This window comes from Larus michahellis, chromosome 18, assembly GCF_964199755.1.
Source record: "Larus michahellis chromosome 18, bLarMic1.1, whole genome shotgun sequence".
Taxonomy (NCBI): domain Eukaryota; kingdom Metazoa; phylum Chordata; class Aves; order Charadriiformes; family Laridae; genus Larus; species Larus michahellis.
In genome coordinates this window covers 8,269,229-8,295,576 of record NC_133913.1, presented here as the reverse complement: position 1 = coordinate 8,295,576, position 26,348 = coordinate 8,269,229, and the positions used below count along the sequence as shown (strand labels likewise).

Genomic DNA, 26,348 nt, shown 5'->3' with positions numbered 1-26,348 from the left:
ATGCAATCTCAGAGAGAGAAACAGTCTATGGTTTCTCATTATTTTTTCCATTTGGAAATGCCTGCAAAATAAACTTTTTTATTGAACTTGTTGCAGTAGGAGTAAATACAAAGCAAAATGCTCAAACTTTACTGAATTCATATGATATTTCTTCTATTTTATATTAACGGCATTACTGTTATTACCTTGAATTGAAATGGCAAACCTAACACGTTGTTTCTTTTGGATGCGTTTCTAAGATGTGAAGCCTCTGGTCCTCTGAAATGGAGATTCTTTGTGAATGACTCAGTAATGAACAATTTGAAACACTAGAAATGCTGTTGTGCTGTCTAGGTATGAAAGATGCAGTCGCTGCAGTCTCCTTATACCTTCATGTCAGGATTAACTTAAAGCAGTAGATACAAACCAATTTACCTCAGGAAGAGCTGTGTACGCCTGGCTCACAGCTCCGCTGTAGGGATATGATCAATACTGCAAGAAAACAGCCTACTAATGTCTTCCTCCAGACTTGTGGGAGTAGCACTCTGGAGGCCTGCATAGGAGCTCAGAAGCACAAAGACAAAGCTAATCCGTGGTGTATTTTTCAACTGCAAAGTCAAAACGGACAACTTGCTAATAGAATGCTTTTCATATAATGGAAATCCAACTATGGTCTCAGGTAAAAAAACTAGATGTACACACAGTAGGATGTCGATTCATAGTACACTGGGTGGCAACCAGACTTGACTGTCTTGTCATTGTAAGAAAAGGAAGAATTGCTTCTCGACATGTTAATATCAGCTCATGGCTAAATTGTAAAGAAATTCTTGGGAGGGGGTTGGTTTGGGTCTTTTTTTTGATTTTTTTTCGTCTTGGATCACTGAATTTCATTTTGATTCTCTTTGTTTTCAGAATTCTGTCTGATGCTGTAACACAAGGAAATGGCTGGCATTTTCTGCACTGCCCTAGTGTAAAAAAAACCAGAATTGGTACACATAGCAAAGGATGCCTGGGATCCTGTCCCTTCCCAGGGAATGCGTTGGATTTGCAAGCTCTCTGACATGTCTTGATACCCTAGATACTTTTGTTAAGCAACAGAATATCATGTTTACTTCAAGACAGCTCTTCTCCTGGAGGAGCTGGTAAATCATGGCATAGACAAGTGTTCTCTTCGCTGGGGTAAAAACTGGCTGGATGGCCGTGCCCAGAGAGTCGTGATTAATGGGGTGAAATCCTCTTGGCGGCCCGTCACCATTGGTGTCTCTCAGGGCTCGGTTTAGGGGCAAGTTTTGTTTAATATCTTTATGAATGATCTGGATGAGGGGATTGAGTGCACCCTCAGTAACTTTGCAGACGACACCAAACTAGGTGGGAGTGTTGATCTGCTTCAGGGTAGGAAGGCTCTACAGAGCTGGACAGGCTGGATCGATGGACCAAGGCCAACTGTATGAGGTTTAATAAGGCCAAGTGCCGGGTCCTGCATTTCCGTCATGACAACCCCAAGTAATGCTACAGGCTTGGGGAAGACTTTTGGCACTCCAGGGCATGCTCTAGTGGCAGAGATTGTAGGTTGGTTGGTTGTGGGGTTTTTTTTTTTTTTTTTGGTGTGTGTGTGGTTGGACTCGATGATCTCAAAGGTCCTTTCCAACCATGAATATTCTATGATTCTATGATTCTAAGAGTGGCTAGAAAGCTGCCCAGCAGAAAAGGACGTGGGGTTGCTGGTGGACGGCCAGCTTAACATGAGCCAGCAGTGTGCCCAGGTGGCCAAGAAGCCCAACAGCATTCTGGCTTGTAGCAGGAATAGCGTGGCCAGCAGGAGCAGGGAAGTGATGGTGCCTCTGTACTCGGCACCGGTGAGGCCTCACCTCAAGTGCTGTGTTCAGTTCTGGGCCCCTCTGTACAAGAGGGACATTGAGGTGCTGGATTGTGTCCAGAGGAGAGCTACCAGGCTGGTGAGGGGTTTGGAGACCAGGGCATATGAGGAGAGGCTGAGGGAGCTGGGCATGTTTAGCTTGGAGAAGAGGAGGCTGAGGGGAGACCTCATTGCCCTCTACAACTACCTGAAAGGAGGTTGTAGAGAGGTGGGTGTTGGCCTCTTCTCCCAGAGGAGAGGTCTCTGAAGGAAATGGTCTGAAGTTGTGGCAGGGGAGGTTTAGATTAGATATTAGGAGGAATTACTTTACTGAAAGAGTGGTCAGGCACTGGAACAGCCTGCCCAGGGAGGTGGTTGAGTCACCATCCCTAGAGGTATTTAAGAAACATCTAGATTTGGCGCTTCAGGGCATGCTCTAGTGACAGAGATTTTAGGGTTTTTTTTTTTTGTGTGTGTGAATGGTTGGACTCGATGATTTCAAAGGTCCTTTCCAACCATGAAGAACCATATGATTCTATGACATTAATAAATAAAGAATTAAATAAAAAAGGTTCAGGCTATGTGTAAAATAAACCTTCTTCACCATGAGAACAGCGAAGCATCAGAGTCAGTTGCCCAGAGAGGCTGTGACATGAACCCCTCACCAAACCACAGGTTGGGGTTTGTAAGAACAAAACCAGCAAACGACACAAGCTGAAAGCAGGCTGAGGTTTCCTGTTTCAGCTCCAAACTTCATATATATAGATTGCCATTCTGTACCTGTCACCTGCCTGGCCTGGCCATAACAACTGTTTTGGCTCTTCAGAACAGTGGTAGAAGATGCTGCTTCTCCTTCTGCTCGCAAGTGCTTTTCTCCTTGTCCCATGGGCTGGGGTTGGTGAGTACAGACAGACGGGGTGTAGAGGAGGACGTACAAGGGCAGAAATGGGCACTGAATAGGAAATATGTCTGGTGCCTGCCTTGTCTTTTCTCATATCTCTACTCTCTACTCTACTCATATCGCTCAGCTCAGACTGTGGCTGAAACCAATGATGCATTACAGGTAGCCATGTAGTGTTCTTTGACAGCATTTTAGACATCCAGAGTCAGGTGTGGTCAGTCATCCCCAGGAAGTGTTTGTTTTTCTCTCCATTGTGCATAAGAAATGCTTTGGACAGCCCCAGGAAGGAGAGTTATTGGCATCATTGGCATATGACATCAGAGGATGACTCTCTCTCCTCACGTAGCTCCGAACTTGATGGGAAATAGTGGTGTATGTGATATTAACACTTCTTATCTCTCTTCCAGGAAGGATCATTGGCGGGTCAGAAGCTAAGCCCCACTCCTGGCCCTACATGGCTTATTTATCAATTAGAAATGAGTTAGATGATAACATTTGATGTGGAGGATTCCTAATTCGCCCAGATGCAGTGCTCTCATCAGCTCACTGTGCGGCTGAAGAAACGTAAGGCCCATTCTTACTTGTATGTGGAATTTTTTCACAGTCTCACACAGTCATGAAGAGCCGCAGTCCTGCTTTGGGGGGAAAGAGTCCTCTGTGTCTCTTCAGGCACAGCAGGGCTCTCTGTGAGGTGATACATCCCCTCTGAGTTGCAGGAATTGTCTGCCAGGGGCTGTGTGCCCCTGGGACGGGACTCCTTGGCAGTGGTCTCCTGGTCCATGGTTCCAACCATGGCTCGGAGCTACTTTTGCAGAAGAAAGGCCAGTGTCTCCCATTCCCTGCTTCCCTTTATTCTTCAGAATGGGACACCTCAGCCCTATGCCAGCGTGGAGTAAGGGACCCCATGTGGTTGTGGTCAGTGTAGCTGAAATGTGTTGGTGTTTCCTGGCAAAAACGTGAATATCACTGTGATCCTGAGAGCTGACAATGTAAATAAGGGCAAGCCAAGTCAGCAAGCTTTCCATGTTGGCCACTGGGTCATCCACCCCAATTATTCAAGTCATCCCTTTAAAAATGACATCATGCTGCTGAAGGTATGCCATCACACATCCTTGCTGACTGAGGGATCTCCTCCTGCTTGCTTCCCCAAGCCCATGAACTTGTTTCCCTTCCTTTGCCTGCTGGCAAAATTTTTTACTGATGGGTTGTGCAGTCAAAGAAGTTTGGAGACCACTGAACTAGATGATGCTATGGCCTATGATCACCATGAGTACCAGACCTCATGTGGAAGATAGTCATAAGCAGATGGGCAGGGGAAGAGGCAAACGTCAATGAGGTAGATGCAGGAGTTGAATGGAAGTTCGCTGATGATACTAAACCAGGAGGTGCTGCTGACTGTCTTGAGGGATAAGAGGCCTTGCAGAGGGATCTGTATAGATCGGAGCATCGGGCAATGATTCCAATGGATGGAATTTAACAAGTCCAAATGACAGATTCTGCACCTGGGATGGAGTGGGGTGGAGTAACACCAGGAACAAGTATAAACTGGGAGAGGAGTGTCTGGAGAGCAGCCCTGCAGAAAGGGATCTGGGGGTGCTGGTTGGCAGCAGGCTCAACAGGAGTCAGCAGTGTGCCCTGGCAGCCAAGAGGACAAACCACAGCCAAGAGGACAAACCACAGCCTGGGGTGCATCAAACACAGTCCAACCAGCCGGTCAAGAGAGGGGATTATCCTGCTGTATTTAACGTTGGTGTGGCCTCATCTTGAGTACTGCGTGCAGTTCTGGGCCCCACAATTTAAGAAAGATGTGAAAGTACCTGAATGCATCCAGAGGAAGGCAACAAAGACAGTGAAAGGGCTGAAAGGCATGTCCTATGAGGAGTGAGTGAGGACTTTGGGTTTGTCTAAGAGAAAAAGAGTCTGAGAGGTGACCTCATTGCTCTCTACAGCTTCCTGTGGAGGGGAAGCGAGAAAGGAAGGTGCTGATCCCTTCTCCCTGAAATCCAGTGACAGGACACATGAGAATGGTTCAAAGCTGCATCCAGGAAGGTTCAGGGTTCACATTAGGAAACATTTCTTTACTGAGAGGGTGGCCACACACCGGAATAGCCTTCCTGGAGATGTGGTTGATGCCCCATGCCTTTCAGTATTTACGAGGCATTTGGACAATGTTCTTTATAACATTCTTTAACTTTTGGTCAGCCCTGAAGTGGTCAGGCTCTTCTCTTCTCTTCTCTTCTCTTCTCTTCTCTTCTCTTCTCTTCTCTTCTCTTCTCTTCTCTTCTCTTCTCTTCTCTTCTCTTCTCTTCTCTTCTCTTCTCTTCTCTTCTCTTCTCTTCTCTTCTCTTCTTTCTCTTCTCTTCTCTTCTCTTCTCTTCTCTTCTCTTCTCTTCTCTTCTCTTCTCTTCTCTTCTCTTCTCTTCTCTTCTCTTCTCTTTTCTTCTCTTCTCTTCTCTTCTCTTCTCTTCTCTTCTCTTCTCTTCTCTTCTCTTCTCTTTTCTCTTCTCTCCTCTCCTCTTCTCTCCTCTTCTCTTCTCTCTTCTCCTCTCCCCTCCTCTCCCCTCCTCTCCTCTCCTCTCCCCTCCCCTCCCCTCCTCTCTCCTCCCCTCCCCTCCTCTCCCCTCCTCTCCTCTCCTCTCCTCTCCTCTCCCCTCCTCCCCTCTCCTCTCCTCTCCTCTCCTCTCCTCTCCCCTCCTCCCCTCTCCTCTCCTCTCCTCTCCTCTCCTCTCCTCTCCTCTCCTCTCCTCTCCTCTCCTCTCCTCTCCTCTCCTCTCCTCTCCTCTCCTCTCCTCTCCTCTCCTCTCCTCTCCTCTCCTCTCCTCTCCCTTCCTCCCCTCCCCTCCCCTCCTCTCCTCTCCTCTCCTCTCCCTCTTTTCATCTGAAATCATATTAAGAAATAAAGTGCAGATGTAGCTTTAGATTGAGGGAAAACTTGGAAAATTTGACATTTTGATGTTCATATGGAACTGCAGGGCCTTGATTCAGGTTGCTCAGTCAGGTTACCTAAGAACATCTCTGGATACCCTTTTCCAATGCTTGACTGCTTTTCAAGGTGAAAAAAGTTTTCCTTTAAATACAGTCTGTTTTAAATTTAAGCCTCTTATTTCACATCTTCCCACCTTGCACAACTATGAAGAGCCAGGCTCCTTCCTTTTCATAACATTCATAATGTACTGAAGGGCTTGCTGTTAGGTTTCTCTGAAAAATTCCTTTTTCCAGGATCAACAAGCCATCTTCCCTCAGCTCTTCCTCACACGGCATGTGCTAAGGTCACCAACCACCTTAGTGTCCTTCCTCTGAAATTGCTTCAGTTCATTCGCTTCTGTTTCCTGAACCAGGGGACCCACAACTTGATGCAGTAGCCTACATGTCGTCTAATGACTTCCCACTAGAGGGAAACAGTCACTTCCTTTGATGTAGTGACTATGCTCCTGTTAACGCAGCCCAGCGTGCTGTTGATTTTCTTTGCTGCTAGGGCATACTGCTTGTTTTATGCTCAACTTGCTGCTCACAGGGTCCTCTAAGTGCTTATCCATAGAGCTGTTCTCAAGACAATCAGTCGACAGTCTGTATTTTCACCCAAGGGGAATGTACATTGTTCTTGTTAAATTTCTTGCAGTTCCTTTTGTCCCCCTTCCTCCTGCCTAAGTCCTTCTGAACGGCAGTCCTGCCTTTAAGAGTATTGCCTGGTCCCCTCAATTTGGTATCATCTGTGAAACTGACAAGAATGCACTCTCTTGCCCCTCCTCCAGGTCACTGATAAACATGATGGGTTCTAGTACGGACCCCTACAGCACTCTACTTTTTATCAGCTTCCAAGTTGAGGACAACCTATTAACCACTGTCTTCCGAGTACAACTATCCAAGTAGTTTTTTTCCACGTCTAACTGTCCACTCATCCAGATTATAATGACCTAACTTAGATACAAGGATTTTATGGGAAACAATGAGGAAATCCTTGCTAAAGTCAAGGTAAATGATACACCATGCTCTCTCCTGGTCCACAAATCTAGTCAACTTATCGTAGAATCATAAAATGGATTGGGTTGGAAGGGACTTTAAAGGTCATCTAGTCCAATCCCCCTGCCATTGCTGAAATCCCTGACCAACCTGACCTTGAACAGTCTCAATTATCTGACTTCTACAACTTCTCTGGGCAACCTGTGTCTCATCACCCTCATCATAAAAAATGCTTCTTTATAGCCAATCTAGAGCTACCCTCTTTCAGTATAAAACCATTGCCCCTTGCCCTGTCACTACAGGCCTTGGTAAAAGGTTGCTCTCCATCTTTCCTAGAAGCCCCCTTTATATACAGAAAGGCTGTAATAAGGTCCCTGGACCTTTCTTTTCTCCAGGCTGAACACAGCCTTTCTTCATAAGGTAAGTGTTACAACTCATCATTTTATCAAGTGTTATCATTTTTGTGGCCTTCCTCTGGGCCTGCTCTAACAGGCCCACATCTCTCTTTTGCTGGGGACCCCAGAGCTGGATGCAGTACTACAGGTGAGGTCTCATGAGAGTGGAGCAGAGAGGCAGAATCACCTCGCTTGACCTGCTGGCCATGCTTCTTTTGATGCAGCCCAGGATATGATTGACTTTCTGGGCTGCAAGTGCACATTACTGGCTCATACCCAATTTTTCATCCACCAGTATCCCCAAGTCCTTCTCTGCAGGGCTGCTCTCAATGGATTTATCCCCAGTCTGTACTGATTCTGGTGACAACCTAAACCAGGTGCAGGACCTTGCACTTGGCCTTGTTGAACTTCATGAGTTTCACATGAAGCTAATAATCAAGCCTGTGAAGGTGAATCTGGATGGCATCTCTTCCCTCAAGTGAATCAACTGTGCCACTCCTCTTGGTGTCACCTGCAAACTTGCTGAAGTTGCCCTCAATTCTGCTATCTATGTCATTAATGAGATCTCCTTTGATGGCTTGGCCCTTAATTTTTATCCACAACCTCTCAATCTGTTCATTGCTGTTTTTCAAAGACAGTAATAGGCAATCAGGTTGACCACGTTGATCAGATCGGTACATGCAGACTGACTTTTCCCAAGTAACCTTTGTCTCCTATATATGGCCAGAAAAGTGTTCCAAGAGGAGGTGGTCATTCATTTTCTAGGATTTTTTGTGTCATTTGAGATGCCAGAGTTTATGTACAAAATCAGTACAAGACCGGTAGAGAGTGCAGGACCCAGCAGTAAGTCGAGCAGCAAGGTATGATATCCTGGGGTTATTTTGAGGCATCCTCAGTTGCCATGCACACCTCTGTGAGCAGTTGAACTCTAATGTTGGGTGAGATGGATCACATGGTAACTGTTCACTATTGCTCTTCCTTTATTCTTTTGAGCCGACACTCCAGTCCCAAACTCCATGCCTTTTAAGATCAAAAATATTACCTGGAAGGCAGGAATCAAGACACACTGAAAAGTTTACAGTAGTGTTCAAACAGTGAAGGATGCAGAGAGCGGACTAGGAGGCTGTGAGATCACCTAGAGCATTAAAATTGTGTGACACAGAAGTGTTTCTGAGATCATGGCTAACACCTCTCAAAGACTTCCATTCCCCCTCTGGTCTCTGCACAGACAGACTGAGCTGAGAATTGGGAATTCTGACTGAGATCATCTGACTGATTTACTTGAAAAGGACAAAGTAGAGTATCACATTGGTATTTTCTAGCCTTACATGTAATAAATGCAGCAGAATTTTACTTTGAATCTCAGCTTATGAACAGTACAGAGCTCCAGGGACTATGTTGAAGAAATCCTTAGAAAGAAAGACTCCCATTTCATGCGTGAAAGCCTAGAATATGAAAATGCATTGCTCACTTGAATAGTAATTCTGACCAGCTCTGCCTGTCACTTCAGACTCAAAAGGAGGAATGGGGGATTTGAGCCATTTTATCCAGCAGGCAGCACAGGGACCAGAGGGAGAAAAGTCAGATCAACAGAGGACAGGAACCTGAGCTGCTTTTACAGGGGGAGGACTTTGCTCCCCCAGTCCCTGTATCGTCATGTGAGTTATGCCTCTATGCTTCAAATGTACTGACTGGAGAGCAAGAAAATAAAAGGACTTGAGAGAGACATTCAGGTCCCCATAGCAAGAACACTTATATTTGATCAGCTGAATCTTTTTTTTGGCTCCATTGGTTGTTCTGACCGTTGGATGCCTGATTCACAAATAAATACCAGGATTTGGGCACCCCAATGTAGGTCCGTTAATCTCTCCTCAGGTTAGCTAAGAGTAATCCCACCCAAGAACATCCACAGGAGGTCAGACAGAAGCCCCACCTTGCTTGGTAACTTGATTTTTTAGGTAACCATTAGTGTACAGGCAAGACTGGAAGAATAAATCAAAATATAGTGCTAGGGCTACAGAATATTTTGCTAGCCTCCAGAAACTTGTACAGCAGTATATGCTGTCATTCTTTGACACTATAGCTTGTTTAATTCCAGTAACTGCATTAACTGGACCTGCAGGGATAATAATGAAGATTTAAATGCCCAATTTACATCTTCAGTTGGACACCTAGATTTAAATATCCTCATCTTCACCTAATTCTTGCCCATGCTGACTACACAGCTGAATCACACTGTCCCCTATAATGAAGACTTCTTCACTGGGTATGAAGTAATTGCAGATATTTGGAATGCATAAAGACATCAGCAAATGAAAACTAAGCATCAGGCTTTTTCCTGATGTCATTTGAGACAAATGAACTAGGAAAGGAAACTAAGGAACTAACAAAAGAACTAGGAAAGGAAAATATGTTTTGTACCCATTTTGGTGAAAATAGATTCTTCCCTACAAAGTCTCCTGGGGTTTGTCTTTCCCAGAAAGAAATGGATTTTCTTTAGTGCTGTCAAATAACTCTTCTGATTGCTCTTGGCACCTGGTCCTCTGAATGTCCACAGGGTGGAACTGACTGTCAATTACTTGTCTCCATCTGGAGTGAAACAAACACGTTTGTAGAGTAGATCACTCCAGGAATCCCTTTCAAAGAGGCAACATGGATAAGATTGGAACAGGTTTTGTTCTTTCTGCTCTACACTGTCATCCAACGCTACCTAGGTAAGCTCTGCAGTGTCTACCACCTGCAATGGCTCTCAAGCAATTCCTTCAGGGCTACAATGCAAACCCTCAGCTCCATGACATAGAAGTTTTCTCCTGGTTTTTTTTGGTGACTACGCATAGCCCTCATAATAGTTCAGGATTTTTGAACAGGGAAAAAAAAAATAAAGCCTCATGTAGAACCTAGATGGCTCTCTCTTAAGTAGAAATCTATCTGCCAGTCAGACAAACCGTGCCTGGAACTCAGATGGCTGCACTGGCTGGATCTCCAATGACTATTGGGAAATATGCTTATAGATGCCTTGATGTAGATATCTTAATACTGAAGTAAGTCCTGCCCTTGAAGTTCTAATCTCATAAATTCCACCCTTTCTGAACTTCAAAAAATGCTGTAGGTCCCCAAATGCAGTTTAAACATTGTTCCTGTCAAAGAGCTCGGTGTAGGCTCTAAGAAAAGAGCACCGGGTCCAAAACAAAACCAGAGAATAAACATAAAAATTGAAAATACAGTTTCCCTGGTTCTCCCCCAACAACTAACAAGAGACATTTCAGCATAATTCTGATTTCTAATTATTCTGCAGAAATTATTTTCTAATTATTTTGTACAATATATAGTCTGCCTTCATCATCTGAAGTGCACACTGCTGAGACACATTCAACACCTTGTTCACCAGGCCTCCAGCCTGTCCTCTGGAGGGGGCTTATTTTGTCCCAGGTGCAGGACTTTGCAAATGACTAGCTATACTGAAATTACAACAACCTCTTCTATGATGTAAATAAATACTGTAAGAAGGGCTTTTGGTGGATTTCAGCTCAATCCACTACGTTCACTCAAAATACACCCTCAAGTCCAAGCTGCCTTTGGAGGGTCTCTCAAGAGTCAGTCTGCTGAGAACATCAACTGGAGTCTTGTGCACTTTTCTAGAAAAGTCAGAACATGCAAGGCTTGGAGAAGAAAGCTACTTTAGTCCATCCCTGGAATAAGTACTGACACCCAAAAGCAAAACGTTATGAATGCCTTAATAATAAAAGCAAGAAACAAGCAATAAACTTTAGAAGGAAATACTACTTCACTACACCAAAAGATTTTTTTATGATCCATACATTTTTAACTGTAAGAAGTGTTGATATTTGCCTCTTTCCCATCTGTCTATTGATTATAGTTTGATTATAGATTGATTATCTCATGATTATATTTTTGTCTTGTTTTGCTATTCGTTTGCTTTTGTTTGGCTATAAATAGTATAAGAATTTTAAATGAACAGTTCCAACAATTAGTTTACCATTTCCAAAAAAATCACAGAATCACAGAATGGTTTGGGTTGGAAGGGACATTGAAGATCATCTAGTTCCAACCCCCTGCCCTGGATAGGGTCACCTCCCACTAGACCAGGTTACTCAAAGCCCCGTCCAACCTGGCCTTGAACACCTCCAGGGATGGGGCATCCACAACTTTCCTGGGTATCCCTCTATTTCAGCTGAGTCCATTCTTCACATTTGAAATGTCTTTGTTGTAACTTCCCGTGTTCCCGACATGGAAATGTTGAAAAATGGTGTTAACTTTGGAGAAGAAAAGCCATCCTAAGAGAATGCTCCTGTCCATAGCTCTACCTCACTAACGCTGTAATTCCTGAAGCAGTCAATCAAGTCGATACTCAGTTGTCCTGTCCATCTGCTAAATTATCTGGCAAGCCAATGGCATTCTCTTCTGCATGAGCATGCAGTTTTCCTGAATTTATTCCTGTTCATCCCATTGTTTAAACATTCCGTAGTCTAATTGCCCCTGAAAATTTCTATCACCTGTCCCTCTCTCCATTGAGCCAGCTATTTTCAGGGTTCATGTCCTGAGGAAACTGGAGGTCAGTGGGACCAGAGTAAAAGATATCACTTTCTTTAATAGAGATTTTTTTCTTTCTTTCATCAAAAAAGACCTTGAAATTGTTTTGCAGTGGTGACGAACATTCCTCCTGTTTCTGTGCATAGTTAGTACCAGGTAAAGACAGTGCTAATTAGAGCAGGCAAAGGCTTTGCAAGGAGAGCCTTTGACCCTGCTGTGGGCTGCGGTGACAAGAGAATAGACTGTAATAAGAACTATCTTATTCCCAGCACATGAATCAAAGTTTGACTATGGCCACTTGTTGCTTGGCGACAAAGATACTTTTCCTCTCTCTGCCTTATTCCCTCCAGGATATAAGCGGGGCTAATTTCCTTTCAAAACACCTTCATTTCTATTCTTCTTGTCATGCATAATTAAAACAAATGACAAATGAAAATTATACTGTACTTATTCATTGAAACACATCTGAGAGGCCCCTGATCAGCTACAGGATGCTTGCAACTCTATGGGGAGTGGCAGAAAACCACACGCAGAGCTCATTATGTCTGTCAGCATTTTAATGAGCCCCGTGAGGAATGTGGTGCTGCCTCCCTGTTACTTTGTAGCTGTGGCAAAATCTGGCAAGCTGCCTTGAAGAAATGACAGGCAGAAGCAGAAGGAAAAGTTACTTGGAGTTTAATGGAGCCCAGTGTGAGATGCGAGACCAGAAACGTAATTGGACAATGTGCTCCCACCAGGACTCATCAGAGCAGAAACTCACAGACTTTGATTACAGGCAGCACAGAAAGCCATAGACATCTCCTGTATCAAACTTCCCTTACAGAAGTCAAACGGCAATCCCCAGGTGCCGGGAAGGTGGTCCTCTCAGTCAGCAATCTCCACACACGGCACGTGGAAAGGAAATGGCCATGGACCCACCTCTCCAAACCTGCCCTTCTGAAACACTGGCAGATGCAGGGGTTCTGCTCCCCAGGCTTCCGTTATAACGATCAGCCAAGACACTGTGACTGCAACACACACTGCTGACACATTCATGAACCACAAGCCACCCTAACTCACAGCTCCCTCCTTCCACCTCGATCTGAGCCATCTCTGGATTCAAACACCTGCAGTCTTAAATGTTGCACCGCAGCCCCCATCCTCTGTTACATTTGACCTTGAACATCTCTTTCTCTGCTCTGTGAGATCAAAACCATGGGCTTAATGGCTTTTCTTGATGTCATGTATCCCACTACCTCTTGCCAGAGCTCTGATAATGCTCCAAGTAAGGACCTACAACAGTCTACTTTATGGTGTAAGAACAAATTCCAGCAATGTTCATTACCTCCTTGTTACAATGGAGATAAAAGAGACTGACCAAATGATCCTTTGGTACTGCCCTCTGCTTCCCAAGTTTTGCTCCCTGCAACTCACGGAGAACACTCATGCTGTCACCATCACTGAATGAGCACTTGTTCACTTCTTTGGAGTGAAACCTCAAGTCTACATCACAACAAAGGCAGAATATGGACTTGCAAATAGTTTGAGATTCCCTGGAGTACCCCACCTGGCATCCAACTGCATACTCAGAAGAGTGTGGTTTTCTTATAGTTTCTACATCATATTTAGTGGCCTGATGAGAATGTCCAGGTACCCCAGGGCACCTCAAATGTTTGGACAGATGAACTGACCTCTGTACAGCTGTATTTGGCAACCCAAAGATGGGCATAAATTCCAGAAGCCAAAAGGAGTTCATTCCATCTTCGCTGCTGTAATAGTCACAACTAGACTACAAGAACTGGCCCAAGAACTATCTTTTCGATCTATAGTACAACAAAGATGATATATCAAGTCTGAAATAGTCATGTTTGCTCTAGCTGGAGTCCTGGAGAGAGAGAAACACCTCCAGAAGACAACTCTTTCCACATGTCCTGGAGACATCCCTTGCCACTATACTCATCAGGCACCTTTTTCTCCGCTACATGTCTAGATTTGCAGCATTATTATTTTTCACATGTACTGTGACTGACAGAGTCCCTCTAGATGCACAGGGTGCAACCAGGGTGTGAATCACATAAGTTTTCACTCCATTCCTGAATTCCAAGTTCCAACCGTCCACAAGAAGGCAAACTTCATTCACTCTTGGGCTAATCCACAAATTCCCTCTGTGTTGTGGTGAGACTCTCCAGCTTGCTTGTTTCAGGGACTATAACCACAGACAATAGGAACAAAATCTCATTATTTGGCTCCCTCTGCAGTTCTCCATCAGTAACGCAGGAAGTCTTGCAAACCCAGACACTGCTGGTTGCCTTTGCACGTCATAACTGTTGAAACAGTTTCCTGCATGTTCCTTGTTCATCCTTTTACAACTAATGTAGCAATAGAAGGGACGGAGTTAACTTTCCCCACAGCAGCCCTCACAATGCTGTGCTTTGTAGCTAGAACTGTGTTGATAACACACCAGTGTTCTGGCTACTGCTGAGCAGTGCTCGCACAGCATCAAGGCTGAATGTCCCACGCCCTACCCCTCCGTCCCCAAAGGCCAGTAGGCTGGGGGTGGGTTGGGAGAGGACATTAGCCAGGACAGCTGACCCAGTCTGACCAAAGAGATATTCTATGCTGTATGACATCATGCTAAGCAATCAAACCTAAGACAAAGGAGGAGGAAAGGGGCGCATTCGTTATGACGTTGTTTGTCTTCCGAAGAAACCAGTATGTGTACTGAGCTCCTGCTTCCCGGGAAGGGGCTGGACATCGCCTGCTGATAGGAAGGAGAGAATAAATATTTTTTTCCTTTTTTTTCCTTTGCTTCTGTGTACAACCTTTCCTTTTGCTTTATTAAACTGTCTTTATCTCAGCCCACAAGTTTTTCATCTTACTGCACTCTCCCAGTGAGAAACAGCCAGGATGTGCTCTGGGAGCAACACATCTGAAGTCCAGTGCAATTTGGCCCTTCGAGTGTCTTGGTGCCCCGATGAGGTGGGTTGTCTCAACCAGGGGCTGGCTGCCAGGGAGGCATGTGCATGGGGCTGGCTCCTGCACGGAGAATGGAGATGGAGCTTCCCAATACAGCAGATGAGAGGACACACCCATGTCAAAAGTAGGTATATAAGCCTGAGCTGGTGTGCAAACTCTCCCCATTCCTCAGCTGGCCAGTATGTTGGGTTTGCTTCTTTGCAATCGACCGCCCAATTAACGGCCTAGCATTATTCAGCGTATGGCCCTGAGCCCAGTCTCCAAATCTGCAGTCGGTGCTGCAGGCCTGGCAAGGGGACAGGTTCCTGGTGGGACGAGTGCCACCTCCTCAGCCACCCAGAAGACACCGCCCTGGTTGCAGAGCCCCCTTGGCAGCTGCGGCCCATTGCACCGGGTGTGAGGGCAGAGCGGAAGGGCTGGGCAGAGCCCCTTTGGCCAGGAGCAGGCCTGCAGGGGCCTCTGCAGCCCCTTCCTCGGCTGTGCCCGGAGCATCCTGCGCTCGGGCGCGGGCGGGGCGGGGGCGCGGGTGCTCCCGCCGCTGCAGCAGCTCTTGCCGCGCTCCCGCCCACTCGCCACTTTGGCTTCCGAGGCGGAGTGAGGGGTCCAGGGACCCCGGTCAGATTCCCTCCACCGGGGCTGTCCCCTCTCCATCCCACAGCCTCCCGGCGGTGTCCGCTGCCCCCACAGCCCCCAAGGGAACCAGTCGCCCCGGTGCCGGGGAGGAGGTTTGCAGCGATCCCAGTGCCGATCCCAGTGTCTCCGCCCCCCTGCCCCTGCCTCCCCGCCTTCCCGGACGTCTGTCTGTCCGCCTGCCCCTCCGCCTCTCTCTCCATCACAGCCATCCCTCCTCCTTGCGTAGCCCTGCATCTTCCTGCCAGACCGAGCATCTCTCTCTGTCTCTGCAGCCCTCCCCCCTCTGTTCCCATATCTCGTTCGTCTGCCCCTTACCCTCTCTCCCCCTTCCTCTTCCATCTCTCCCTCCATCCGTCTGATCGTCAGTCCGTCCCTGCTGACTCTGGCCTTGATTCTGGTGAGTGTCTGCTTGTTTGTGCTTCGTTTTGTTATTCTGGCCTTATTCTCTGTTCATTGTCCCTGTGCGCTGAGGAGAGCTCGCTCCTATTCAATCCATCCCTCTCTCCATCCCTCACCCCTACTCCCCCAAGGACGTACACCCTAGTTGCTCTGTCTGACCACCCTGTCAGCACAATGGTGGGGTGGGGATTTTTCTGGTGCTCCCCACCCTGTCACCCCAGAGTGAGAAGGGGGGAAATTGAGGCAAATGCGTCTGAACCAGAGAGATCTATGTGGATGGGTCTGGAGTGGAGGGTGGTCCCTTTCACCTCCTGGCACTTGGCTGGAAGACAGCCAGATATGACTTGAACTACACCCTCCCCCTCATGCCTTTCTGGGATTTGCTCTGCAATCATGTCCTGGCCTCATTTCTCTCTCCATCATGTTCCTCTTATTACCTAGACTTTCAACCTGCCCTCACAAGTTACTCCATCAACATATCCTCATGTGTGCGGTCTCCTGTGCAGCTACATTGACACAATACTGTTAGTGATGGGTACCTGCTCATCTCTTCTGAAACGGACCCCTCTGCCTCTCCATCTATCCATTTCAACAAAAATTCTGATGTCTCTCTGCCCATCCATCTTTCCCAAAATGGACCTTGTCTGCCAGTCTGTCCGTCCAGCCATGGATGGAGAGCCATGTATTGTTCATCCCAATTCAGTCCCTCCCTTCCTTCCTTCCTTCCTTCCTTCCTTCCTTCCTTCCTTCCTTCCTTCCTTCCTTCCTTCCTTCCTTCCTTCCTTCCTTCCATCCATGCACTCTTGCTTTCACACCTTCTTCCCTCTGTCTTCCCTTGCTATTCCTTAGTTCTCTTCAAGATTCTCCCATGCTGGGGGTGGAGTCCAGACCTCTTCAATGCAGAGATACTCCTGGTGACAACCCAGTGCTCATGAACAGGGATTCTGGACCCCTGGGTTTGCTTTGGCTATACATGGTGGGTTGGGGCTTCCAGCTACGTGTGTAGGACAGGAAATGACAAGGAATCTTCACCAATGAGGGGCTGACATGGTTTCTGTGGATCTCTCCTCTTACAGAAGAACCTTCTTGTCTGCAGGTCTCCAGAAATGTGGCATCAGAGCTTTGGACTTCTAGGAAAATCCTACGCCCATGACAGTGAGCTGGGGATCAGACAGCTGAGGGACATTTTGGTGATGGGAATGCTCCCAAGGGGGGACAAAAAAAGGAGGACTGTAGGCAGCTATAGGATGAAACAAGGATGAGAATGGTCAAGAACTCTACAGGAAATGGGTGGGGACCAGAGATATGGGGAAAAAGGGAAAAAGGGGAGTGGAGGGCAGACACTGTTTGCTGGTAGGCTCACAATAGACCCTCAGTAATGTTGGTCACCTAGTCTTGGTTTTCAGAGTGGGAACAGCCACATAGTTGAAGCAGCCCCAATCACCTCCTTGTGTCATTCATGTGTGCTGATGGACAGGTTGCATCTCTCCCAACAGCAACAGGATCCTTTTTCCTGGGGAAGTGGCTCCGCGTACCCCTGTACCCAGTATCTCTGTGCAGTGCTGTTGTAGATGTTGCTATCCAGGATTATGTGGCTGATGTGGCTGCCGAACTTATCTACCAGAATAAGAGTCAGACCTCCACGGAAGTCCTCTTCGTCTTCCCCCTGGGCCCTCACATGGCCATCTACTCCTTCCAGGCCCGCAGTGAGGACGCCAAGGTCCACGCTGTGCTGCAAGATGAGGTACCAGCATCCAGGGATGAATGGGCGAACCACCACAGGGGCATGGGATGAGCAGCCCATGGCCTGCCTGGTGATCAGCTTTCTGTCCCTCCCTGTCCCTCCCAGGTCCAGCAGCCGCACGAGGCTACAGGGGGCTGGGAGAATCTGGAATACCTTCGGGATCAGTCTGAGTATCCAGGCGAGGCATTTGCCTGCTTCCTGGGCACCCTGTCCCCTGGCAGGGAGGTGGTCGTGACCTTGCGCTACGTCCAAGAGCTGCCACGGGAGCCAGATGGAGCAGCCCGTTTTGTGCTGTCACCCACACTGAATCCCTACGGAACACTCTATGGTGAGTGACCCCACAAGGAACCTGCCCTCCCAGTCACACACCCCACAGAAGGATCACAGGGTCCCCGTGTACTTTATGAACAGACTTGATGCAACTTCCCTTGGCACCCACAGGGGGACCCATATTGGTTCCCCATGCAGCCCCTGAACAGATTCACGTATTCTTCCTTGTGCCCCATGTGGGGATCCACACCTCCCACACACATTTCCCATAAACAGACTCTTGGACCCCTCCATACACCTTATTGACAGCCCCCAATTCTCTCCACATGTCCTAAATAGGGGTGCAAAATCCTGCTGCGCGCACCCACACAGGGAGAGCCTTTGTGCTACCCCGGGCCATGTTTCTCCTTGCAGTCTGGAATTGTCGCACTAGCAAGCTGCACTACAGCCTGCTGCTCACCGCTAGCCTACAGTCACCCCGTGGAGTGGTCGATGTCCAGGCCAACTTTGCCCTCACCCCTTTGATCTACACTGCCCAGGACCACAGCACTGCACAGGTATGTCCTCCTGCGTGCCAGGATCCCAGGGGGAGCTGGGGAAGGGTGTCTTCACTGAGAAAAAGGGGATGCACTGGTGTCAGGGCCTGTGCTCCCGGCCAAATGCTGGCTCTGGTCCCCTCCTCCTGTGTATTACCAGGCACCCCTTCTTCAGGTCTCACTGGCTGGCAGCCCCCAATGTCATCATGATTTGGAGCTGCTGGTATATTATGGAGACCCCACTGCAGTCAGTGCTGTGGTGGAGAAGGGAGACCCTGAGGCCCCTCCAGGTGAGTACAGCTGGGGAGGAAACATGGAGGCACCTCTGGGTTGCAGCAGGCACTGGGGCACAGGGTGACACTAGGAGGCGAGGTATCGTTGGACACTGGGATGGGAATAGTGGGCATTCAGATGGCATAGTTTGGGTCCTGGTGCTCCAGGGTGGGGTGCTGGGGACACTGTGGTGAGCTATCAGCTATAGCAGGATGCACATGTGAGGTTCTATGTTAGGTCTCACTGGGTAGCTGTATTGGAGACACTGGATTGGAATACATGAGGCACTGGGCTGTGCAATTGGTGGACAGTGCAGTAGGGTATTGAGGTACCAGTGTAGGGCACCACAGGCTCTGGGATGGTGGAAGCCCAAAGCACAATGAGAATCAGTACCAGAAGGAGGAGGGAGGTCCTTATCTAGCCTTCATCCCACCCCATGCCTCCTCCAGGCTCCCTCCTTGGTGACCCCATGGTGTTGGTGACGCTGGCACCCAGCATCCCTGAGGCAGTGCCTGGGCAGCGCCAGTCTGGAGAGTTCATCTTCCTCCTGAACACCACATTCCTCGAGCATGCACAGGTACCTCCTCAGAGCAGGGACCAGGATGGGGTGGAGGAGCAGGCTGAGGGGGAGCGGGCCAGGGCAGGTGTTTATGCAGGGACAGAGGCATGAGGGGGGATTGGTGGGGCCTGAAAAGGGCCTGAAATAACTTGTGTGACCAGCAGAGTTCAGGGCACTGGCTTGGGTCACCCAGGAGAGACCAGAGGCTTTAAGAGGACCAGGCTATGGGCCAAGGCACCTGTACTCCTTACAAGTGCCTCCCAAGACCTGCCTGCTGTGTCTTTCCACAGGACTCCCTGCTCTTCCTTCTCAAAAGCCTGCCCCTGGGCTGCTACTTCAACATCTACTGCTATGAAGAAACCTCTGTGGGCATCTACTCGTAAGCAAACATGGCACAGGCTGGGTGCTATGGTGCTGGATTGGGTGCTGTGGGTAGGGCTGGATACTGTGGGGCATGGTCAGGTGCTGGAATGGGTGCTATGAGGAAGGGTTAGATGCTGGAGGGCACGGGTGCATGTTCTGATGCTGGATGGTATAAGGCAAGGCTGGGTGCAGGAGGGCTCGACTAGCTGCGGGAGGGCAGGGCTGGATTCTGGGGTTGTCCTCTTTGTGGCATTATGGGACAGCACCTCTTGGGCTTCTGCTGAGAAGAGACTTGTAGGAACTACGAAGCCAGGTCTCTGGAAGAACTACTACGGGGCGGGGACTTGCAGAGGACCTTAGGGCATAGCTGTGGGAAGTGCTATGGGACAGGGTCTCAGGAGCACTAGGGCCAGCACAGAGCAATGTGCTCTCCAAACATGCTCTGTCCCCTGCAGGCAAAGTGTCGAATATACTCAGGACAACCTGACCGAGGCCATGCGGCGCATCCCCTCCACCGGCTCCAGTCTGGGTGACTCCAATCTGCTGGAAACCCTCCGCTCAGTCTACAATACCCCTCGTCCCCACCGCCATCCACGACAGGTCTGGGTACAGGGGCATGGAGGGGTGGAGGGGCAGGTGTCCAAGGGGAGAGAGAGAGGACACAGGAGTGTGGGTGGAAGGAACCACCCAAAGTACACGGTGGTCACAAGGGAACAAGGATGGTACTGTGGGTCGGGGAGGGGGGAATGGAGAGGTGGGTCTGTATCTTTGGGGGTTTCTGCCCCTGAGTGGATATCTCTCCCTAGGGTACTCTCTCTACAGAGGGTCTCTCTGCTGGACCCCTCTCTCCATTTCAGGGGCCTGCTCTCCCCATTTGGGGGTCACTGTGCCAGACCCCCACCACTCATGTCCCCTGTCTCTCAGCTCTTCATCTTTATGGCTGGGCTACCCCCTGATGTGGAAGCCATTGCAGCTGAGGTCTGCCGTCACCGCAACAGCCACCGGTAATGGAGACTCGCTCCCCAGTCCTCCAGTCATCCTTTGCTTGCCCAGTCATTTCCATCCCTTCCATGCTTTGTGACCAGCAGAAGTAGGGAGGTGATTGTCCCCCTGTACTCAGCATTGGTGAGGCCACACGTTGAGTAATGTGTCCGGTTCTGGGCACCTCAATATGAGAGAGATATCGAGGTGCTGGAGCGAGTGCAGAGGAGGGCAACGAAGCTGGTGAAGGGCCTGGAGAATAAATCTAATGAGGAGAGATTGAAGGAGCTGGGACTGTTTAGTTTGAGGAAGAGGAGGCTGAGGGTAGACCTCATCGCTCTCTACAACTACTTGAAAGGACATTGTCGAGAGGTTAGTGCTGGTCTCTTCTCACAGGTAATTAGCGATAGAACAAGAGGGAATGGCTTCAAGCTGCAACAGGGTAGGTTTAGACTGGACATTAGGAAAAAATTCTTCACAGAGAGAGTGGTCAGACATTGGAATAGGCTGCCCAGGGAGGTGGTGGAGTCACCATCCCCGAATGTGTTTAAGACTCGTTTAGATGTGGTGTTAAGGGATATGATGTAGGGGAGAACTTTGTAGAGTGGAGTTGATGGTTGGACTCGATGATCCCAAGGGTCTTTTCCAACCTAAATGATTCTATGATCCCTGATGAGGGTCCCTGTTCACTAGTGCCTGTCCCAGTCCTTGGGTGCCTCCAGTGTCCCAAAGACCCTTCCCACCCAGCACAGCTCTCCAGTGCCAAGCTCCCATGTGGCAGTCTTTGCGTACTACTCCCACAACCAAGGCACCTTTCACAGAGTGAGCAGGGAGACTGAGGCGCAGGGCTTGTACACCCTGATGTGTCCCTAAGCTCTCTCTCAGCCCCACTAGACTCACCCCAGCTCTGCCCCAAGTCCCAGCTCTCCTCTGCCAGCTCCCTGTCTAACCCCAGCTCCAACCCCAGGCCCTCACTCCCTGCTCTTCCTCCTGCCCCCTTGTTCTGCAACCCAACTTTGTTCTTCCAGCTTTAACTCCAGCCTGTGTCCTCCAGCTCTACTCCACATCCTTGCGCCCACCTCTGGCTCTCATTTCTGACACCTTTCCCTGCTTCCCCCATAGGTGTTTCTCCTTCTGCTTCTCTGAGGACAGCGCTGCCCTGGCTATGGCCCTGGCCAAGGAGACAGGGGGTGAAGCTGCCTACGTCTCCTCTGACAACAGGAGGAGCTTTGTGGTAGGAACCCAGGAGTCCTGGCTGGTCCCCCTCTATTCCACAGGCACACTGACTTCCAAGTACCCCAGCACCTGCACTGCCCACACACAGTAGTCAAGACCCAGCTGCCCCAGGACCCCAGGCACTCATTTTCCCTGACTCTACCCACACTGAGAACCCAGGTGCCCAGGCTTCTACCCCACTACAACCCACAGACATCACTGCACCCAGGGAACCCAGCTGGCACAGGTTACCCCACACATTCCACTGTCCCCCAGAGACCCCCAGCATCGGGGGACATGGGCTGAACCCTGGTGGAGCTGCCAACTGTGGTGTCCTGCCCTCTGTCGCCAGGTGCTGAAGTGCCTGAAGCAGGCCCTCAAGCCAGCAGCTGAGGGAGTCTCTCTGAGCTGGACCCTGCCCCGCGGCCTGGAGGTTGAGGTGCTGGGGGGCACTCCTCAATCCATCTTCCAGGGTCAACACAACCTCCTCTATGCCCAGATCCATGGACAGGCACAGGTGAGAGCTGGGCCTACAGTTACCTTCCAGTAGCCTCCCAGTAATCTTTCAGTAACTTTCCAATATCCCCCAGTAACCATCTTGTGTCCCCAGTAACCTCCAGTAGCTTCCCATGTGTTCACAGGATACAACAGTGGCCAAAGGGGTCATGACCTTGCAGTACAGCCTGGATGGCCAAGATGTCACTTACACCATTGAATTCCCCCTGTGCCCACAGGGAGATGGCCGGTGAGAGCCCGTCCTAAGGGAAGATGCATGCATCCCCCACATTGCTAACATTGACTCCAGCTGAGGAGGAGCCCAGATAGATTACGCATTCCCACCTTCCACACACAATCCCAAACTGGCAGAGAACCCAGGTGTCCAAGCATGCCTCCCTTCCCTGATTTGACCCCACAGTGGTAGGACCCAGAAACCTGGGCATCACTTTCAGACAGACAAGGACCCAGGCGTCCAGGTTTCCCCTCTGTCCATCCTCAGCCCTGAAGGGAAAGAATTCAGGTGTCCAGGCTCTCTCTCTGTCCACCTTCTCCTAACATGAAGATAAGCCAGGTGGTCAGGCTCACCCCATTCTGTCCCCAGGCTGGCTGGGCATCGTCTGGCTGCGAGGTGCTTGATGAAGAGGTTGTTGCCAGAGTCTGTGAGTGGGTCAGGGGAGGAACCAAGACATCGTGCAGTTGAGATCAGCCTCACTTCAGGGATCATCTGCCCCTTTACCAGCTATGTGGGGGTTCGCACACCACAGAGGGTCACCTGGTACCAAAGTAAGGAAAGACATTTCTGGGAAAGAGCTGGTGGGGCAGCTCCATGGGATGTTTTCATTCCACTGGATCTGGAACCCCAGCCACAGGGCACCCCCAGTCTTGCGGGGTAGGCCCCGTCACCACCAGGTGCTTCTTTCCCATCTGTTTAATTCAGCCCCTTGCCCTCTTTGCTCTCAAAGGGCCCCTGGCACTGTTGCCACCCCGCCAGTCACTCATCCCCTGCCAGATCGTTGAACTTCGTGGCTCCAGGATCTCTTCCTGCTATCCTAAGAGCATCTGGGTCCCACCTGGCTGGCTGACAGCGGTGCGTGCATCATGGCTTGCCCTCCGTCAACTTACCCATGACATTGCTGCCCTGCCCCAGAGGAGAGCTTGCTCAAAAGGTATGGGGCCTTGACCCACATGGGAGATGTCGGGATAACCTAATATCTTATAGAAGGGTTATGCTGCCATGTCTTGCCCATGGCATGGAAACCAATGAATTTTGCCTTTACCCCTTCCCTTAGTTACCCTTAAACCTGCAAGTCCTTCAGCAAATATCAGACCCAGCTCAAGGACACCCAGGGATGGGGCAGGGATGGTGCTGGATCATAAATACACGTTTGGATAAAATGTTTTGGGAGAGTATCAAGGGAGGTCCTGGGACATGGCTTGGAAGGAATGACAGGAGAATAGGCAATGACCGAGGTTGGAGATGAGTTAGGGGTGTCCAGAAAGAGCTGTGGATGGGTCTGCTCTGGGGACGTACAGGAAGGAGCTTAGACTGCAGGTAGCTGCCTAAAGAAGAGCAGAGATAATGTTCTGGAGCATTATTATTGCACAGGGGAGTAGAGAGAGGTCAGATTCCTGTCATTCTCCCAACCTTGCTGTTCACATCTCCTCCCACAGCATGTAAACCACCACCACCACTTTTTTCTTCTCTCAAGTATGTGGATCCCATGGAATTTGGTTTGTGCTCTTCAACTTTGTGGCGATGGTGCCCTGAAGCCGCTGCCAAGTGTCAGGAGCTGGTGGCCCTGCAGAATGCAGATGGCTCCTGGGCCCTCAGCTCAGGACTGGCCTCTGTGCTAGAAGTTGATGAGGATGAAATCAAGGGAAAGATGCCTGATGAGGTAAGGGGAGAACCTCTTACGGTGGCAGCATGTCATCCTGGAGCAGTGGGAGCCCATTGGCTGGTGGCAACACTGGCATCCAAAGGGCAGACAGAGAGGAATGAAGGGATCAGAAACCAGAAGCCACAAAGGAAGGGGTGGGAAGCAGTGAGGGGGCAGGGAGGATGCTCAGCACTGCGTGCTAGTCTCAGTTGTTGTTCTACTACAGGTCATGGAGCCAAGCATCTGGGCCACAGTGATGGCTGTGACGTGGCTACACAGACATGACGAGTATTACCAAGACCTCTGTGAGCTGCTGGAGGCCAAGGCTGTGACCTGGCTGTGCAGCCAAGCTGGTGAGTCTTGATGATCCTTCTCCTGCTGATCCCCACAGAACAGCCTCCTCCATTCTCTCTCCAGTGGGACCTGCCTCACCCCTTTGCAGGACCACAATTTCCTGGGGGCAGGTGAAGGAGTCCTGTGTCTCCATTCTCCTTTCCATTTGTGGAGTCTCCCTCCTGCCTAACTTCCCTAGTGTGCCTGTCTCTCTCTGACTGCAGTGTCTCAGCTGGACAAGTGCCTGGAGACAGCCAACACCCTCCTTGGGAGCAGCGTGAAGCCAAGTGTTTTCAGGCTCTGAGCTCAACACGTGCCTGTGCTACAGATCAGCAGCACCTGCAGAGATAAAAAGGGCCAGAAAGTATAGCCTAAATTCACCTACCATGCTGGGATACCACTATTGCTACCAGCTGCAATCTTACATTACAGATGAATTCTCACTGCTTATGTCTTATACCAGTTGGGCTGAACCTGTAGCATGCCGAACTCCTCAAGAGAAAGCCTCTAGTTCAGAGCCTCCAGCGTGTTTGGTTTGGATGGAGGTGGGAGTGGGAAGGAAGCATCACATTCTCCAGTGGTTGCGCTTCCTGCATTTGGCTTTGGCAAAATGGGCTACTGGCCTCCACAAAGGTGGTGCTTAGGGAGATGGTTTAGTGGTGGTTTTGGTAGTGTTAGGTTAACAATTGGACTTGATGGTCTGCAGGGTCTTTTCCAATGCAAATTATTATATGATTCTATGGTTTCTGTCCTGACGAGAGACTGCTGTGCACACCAGAAGAGTGTTTAGAGGTGTCAACGGCAGTGGCTCCCAATGAAGGACTCCTGCTGCACCCCACTCACCGAACTCTTCCCTTTACCCCATAAGGTCAGGCTGTGTCAGGAACTCCCGTATCTGCGTTGCCATGTAAAACAATCATTTTGGAAGTAAAACTCTCATCCGCATCAGTCCCAGCCCATCACAATGTCCAAGAGAACTCATGTGGGGCGAGATTGATTTGAAAACTAGTAGTATGTTGGAGGTGGAACAGCAGGAGGTTTTGATTAGCAAACCAGTCATGAAATGTACCACCTCCTGCCCCAGCACCCTTAATTCATGGGTCTCATGCCGTGTTGGCAAAGTCTCTGATTCATTTTCCAATAAACAGTGAATCTTCCCTAAGCCAAAAGGTGCAACATAGTCTTTATTTCAGTCGGGTCTATGATCCTTCCTTCCAGGGGCCGTCTATAAGTCACCAGGAGGGGCACGAAAGGTCGCTTCCCAGAGAGCTGTGTATTGTAATACAGTGAATAAGGGACTGCCATTGCTCTTGGAAGAACATAGATCTGTTCTAGGTTAGCAAGACAAGAGTTAAGGACATGCCAGGCTTTTTCTAGACTCCTTTTGGCTTGAACTTATTTCAGCTTGCTCTTAGAGGTACCGGCTGTAGCAACATTTGCCCAGCAGATCGATGACTGATATCTAACTTATCCTAGCTGTAACAGAAAAGTTGTCAGGTGATTAATGTCCAACTTGGTTTTAGCTTTAACTTTTTAACTCCATTGGAGCATGCGACTCTGAAGATAAATGCTGTTCTCCCTTTAAGCTTCATCTCTGCTATCTGGAGCAGACACAGCGCTAATGTCTGAGTGCATTGGCAACCCCCTCCTTCCCTGGGCGTCAGTGGGGAGACAGAGGAGTCACCTTCCCCAGAGATGCAAATGGGATGGGGCTGAGAGGAATGTCCCTGCCACACTTCTTGGGGTGCAGAAGGAGGAAAGAAGGGCATTGGGGACCTCCCATTTTGGAGAGGTGAATCATGGCTGTGAGGAAGTACTGGTAGCTCAGCTTACTTCAGCCACCAACAAATGCATTGTTGACCCAGGGACAGGTTTTGGCTTCTTCCCTCCAAGATACTTCCAAGGGTTGATCGAACTTGGTCTCCATGGCCTGGAGGGAATACCAGACTCTGCTTCTTTCTCCCCATTGACCACTGGCAGAGGCTGAAAAGGCAACCTCAGTCAGCCACGGCCGCCTAATTCTGAAGGAGTCAATCCTACTTTAGTCTTCTGCAGAATGTGAGCTGAATCC

The 26,348-nt window shown here is 49.2% G+C and overlaps 1 protein-coding gene across 14 annotated transcripts; it reads left to right on the top strand.

The window, feature by feature from the left end:
- The first annotated feature begins 15,399 nt into the window (after positions 1–15,399).
- Positions 15,400–25,442, top strand: LOC141732888 (von Willebrand factor A domain-containing protein 5A-like). 14 transcript variants are annotated; one of them, XM_074562366.1, is made up of 19 exons: positions 15,401–15,626; positions 16,478–16,604; positions 16,725–16,783; positions 17,253–17,372; positions 17,451–17,700; positions 18,057–18,199; positions 18,339–18,468; positions 18,901–19,028; positions 19,301–19,389; positions 19,829–19,973; positions 20,298–20,377; positions 21,477–21,588; positions 21,922–22,086; positions 22,211–22,314; positions 22,669–22,850; positions 23,030–23,233; positions 23,739–23,962; positions 24,171–24,297; positions 24,502–25,442. In XM_074562366.1, exons 3-19 carry the CDS (start codon positions 16,778–16,780, stop codon positions 24,579–24,581), a joined length of 2,289 nt encoding a protein of 762 aa, XP_074418467.1. In that variant the 5' UTR covers positions 15,401–15,626; positions 16,478–16,604; positions 16,725–16,777; the 3' UTR covers positions 24,582–25,442. The 14 variants fall into 14 exon arrangements, with proteins under 14 accessions (XP_074418464.1, XP_074418467.1, XP_074418463.1 ...); XM_074562362.1 differs by having other exon boundaries at positions 17,125–17,372; XM_074562364.1 differs by having other exon boundaries at positions 16,705–16,783.
- The last annotated feature ends 906 nt before the right edge of the window (positions 25,443–26,348 follow it).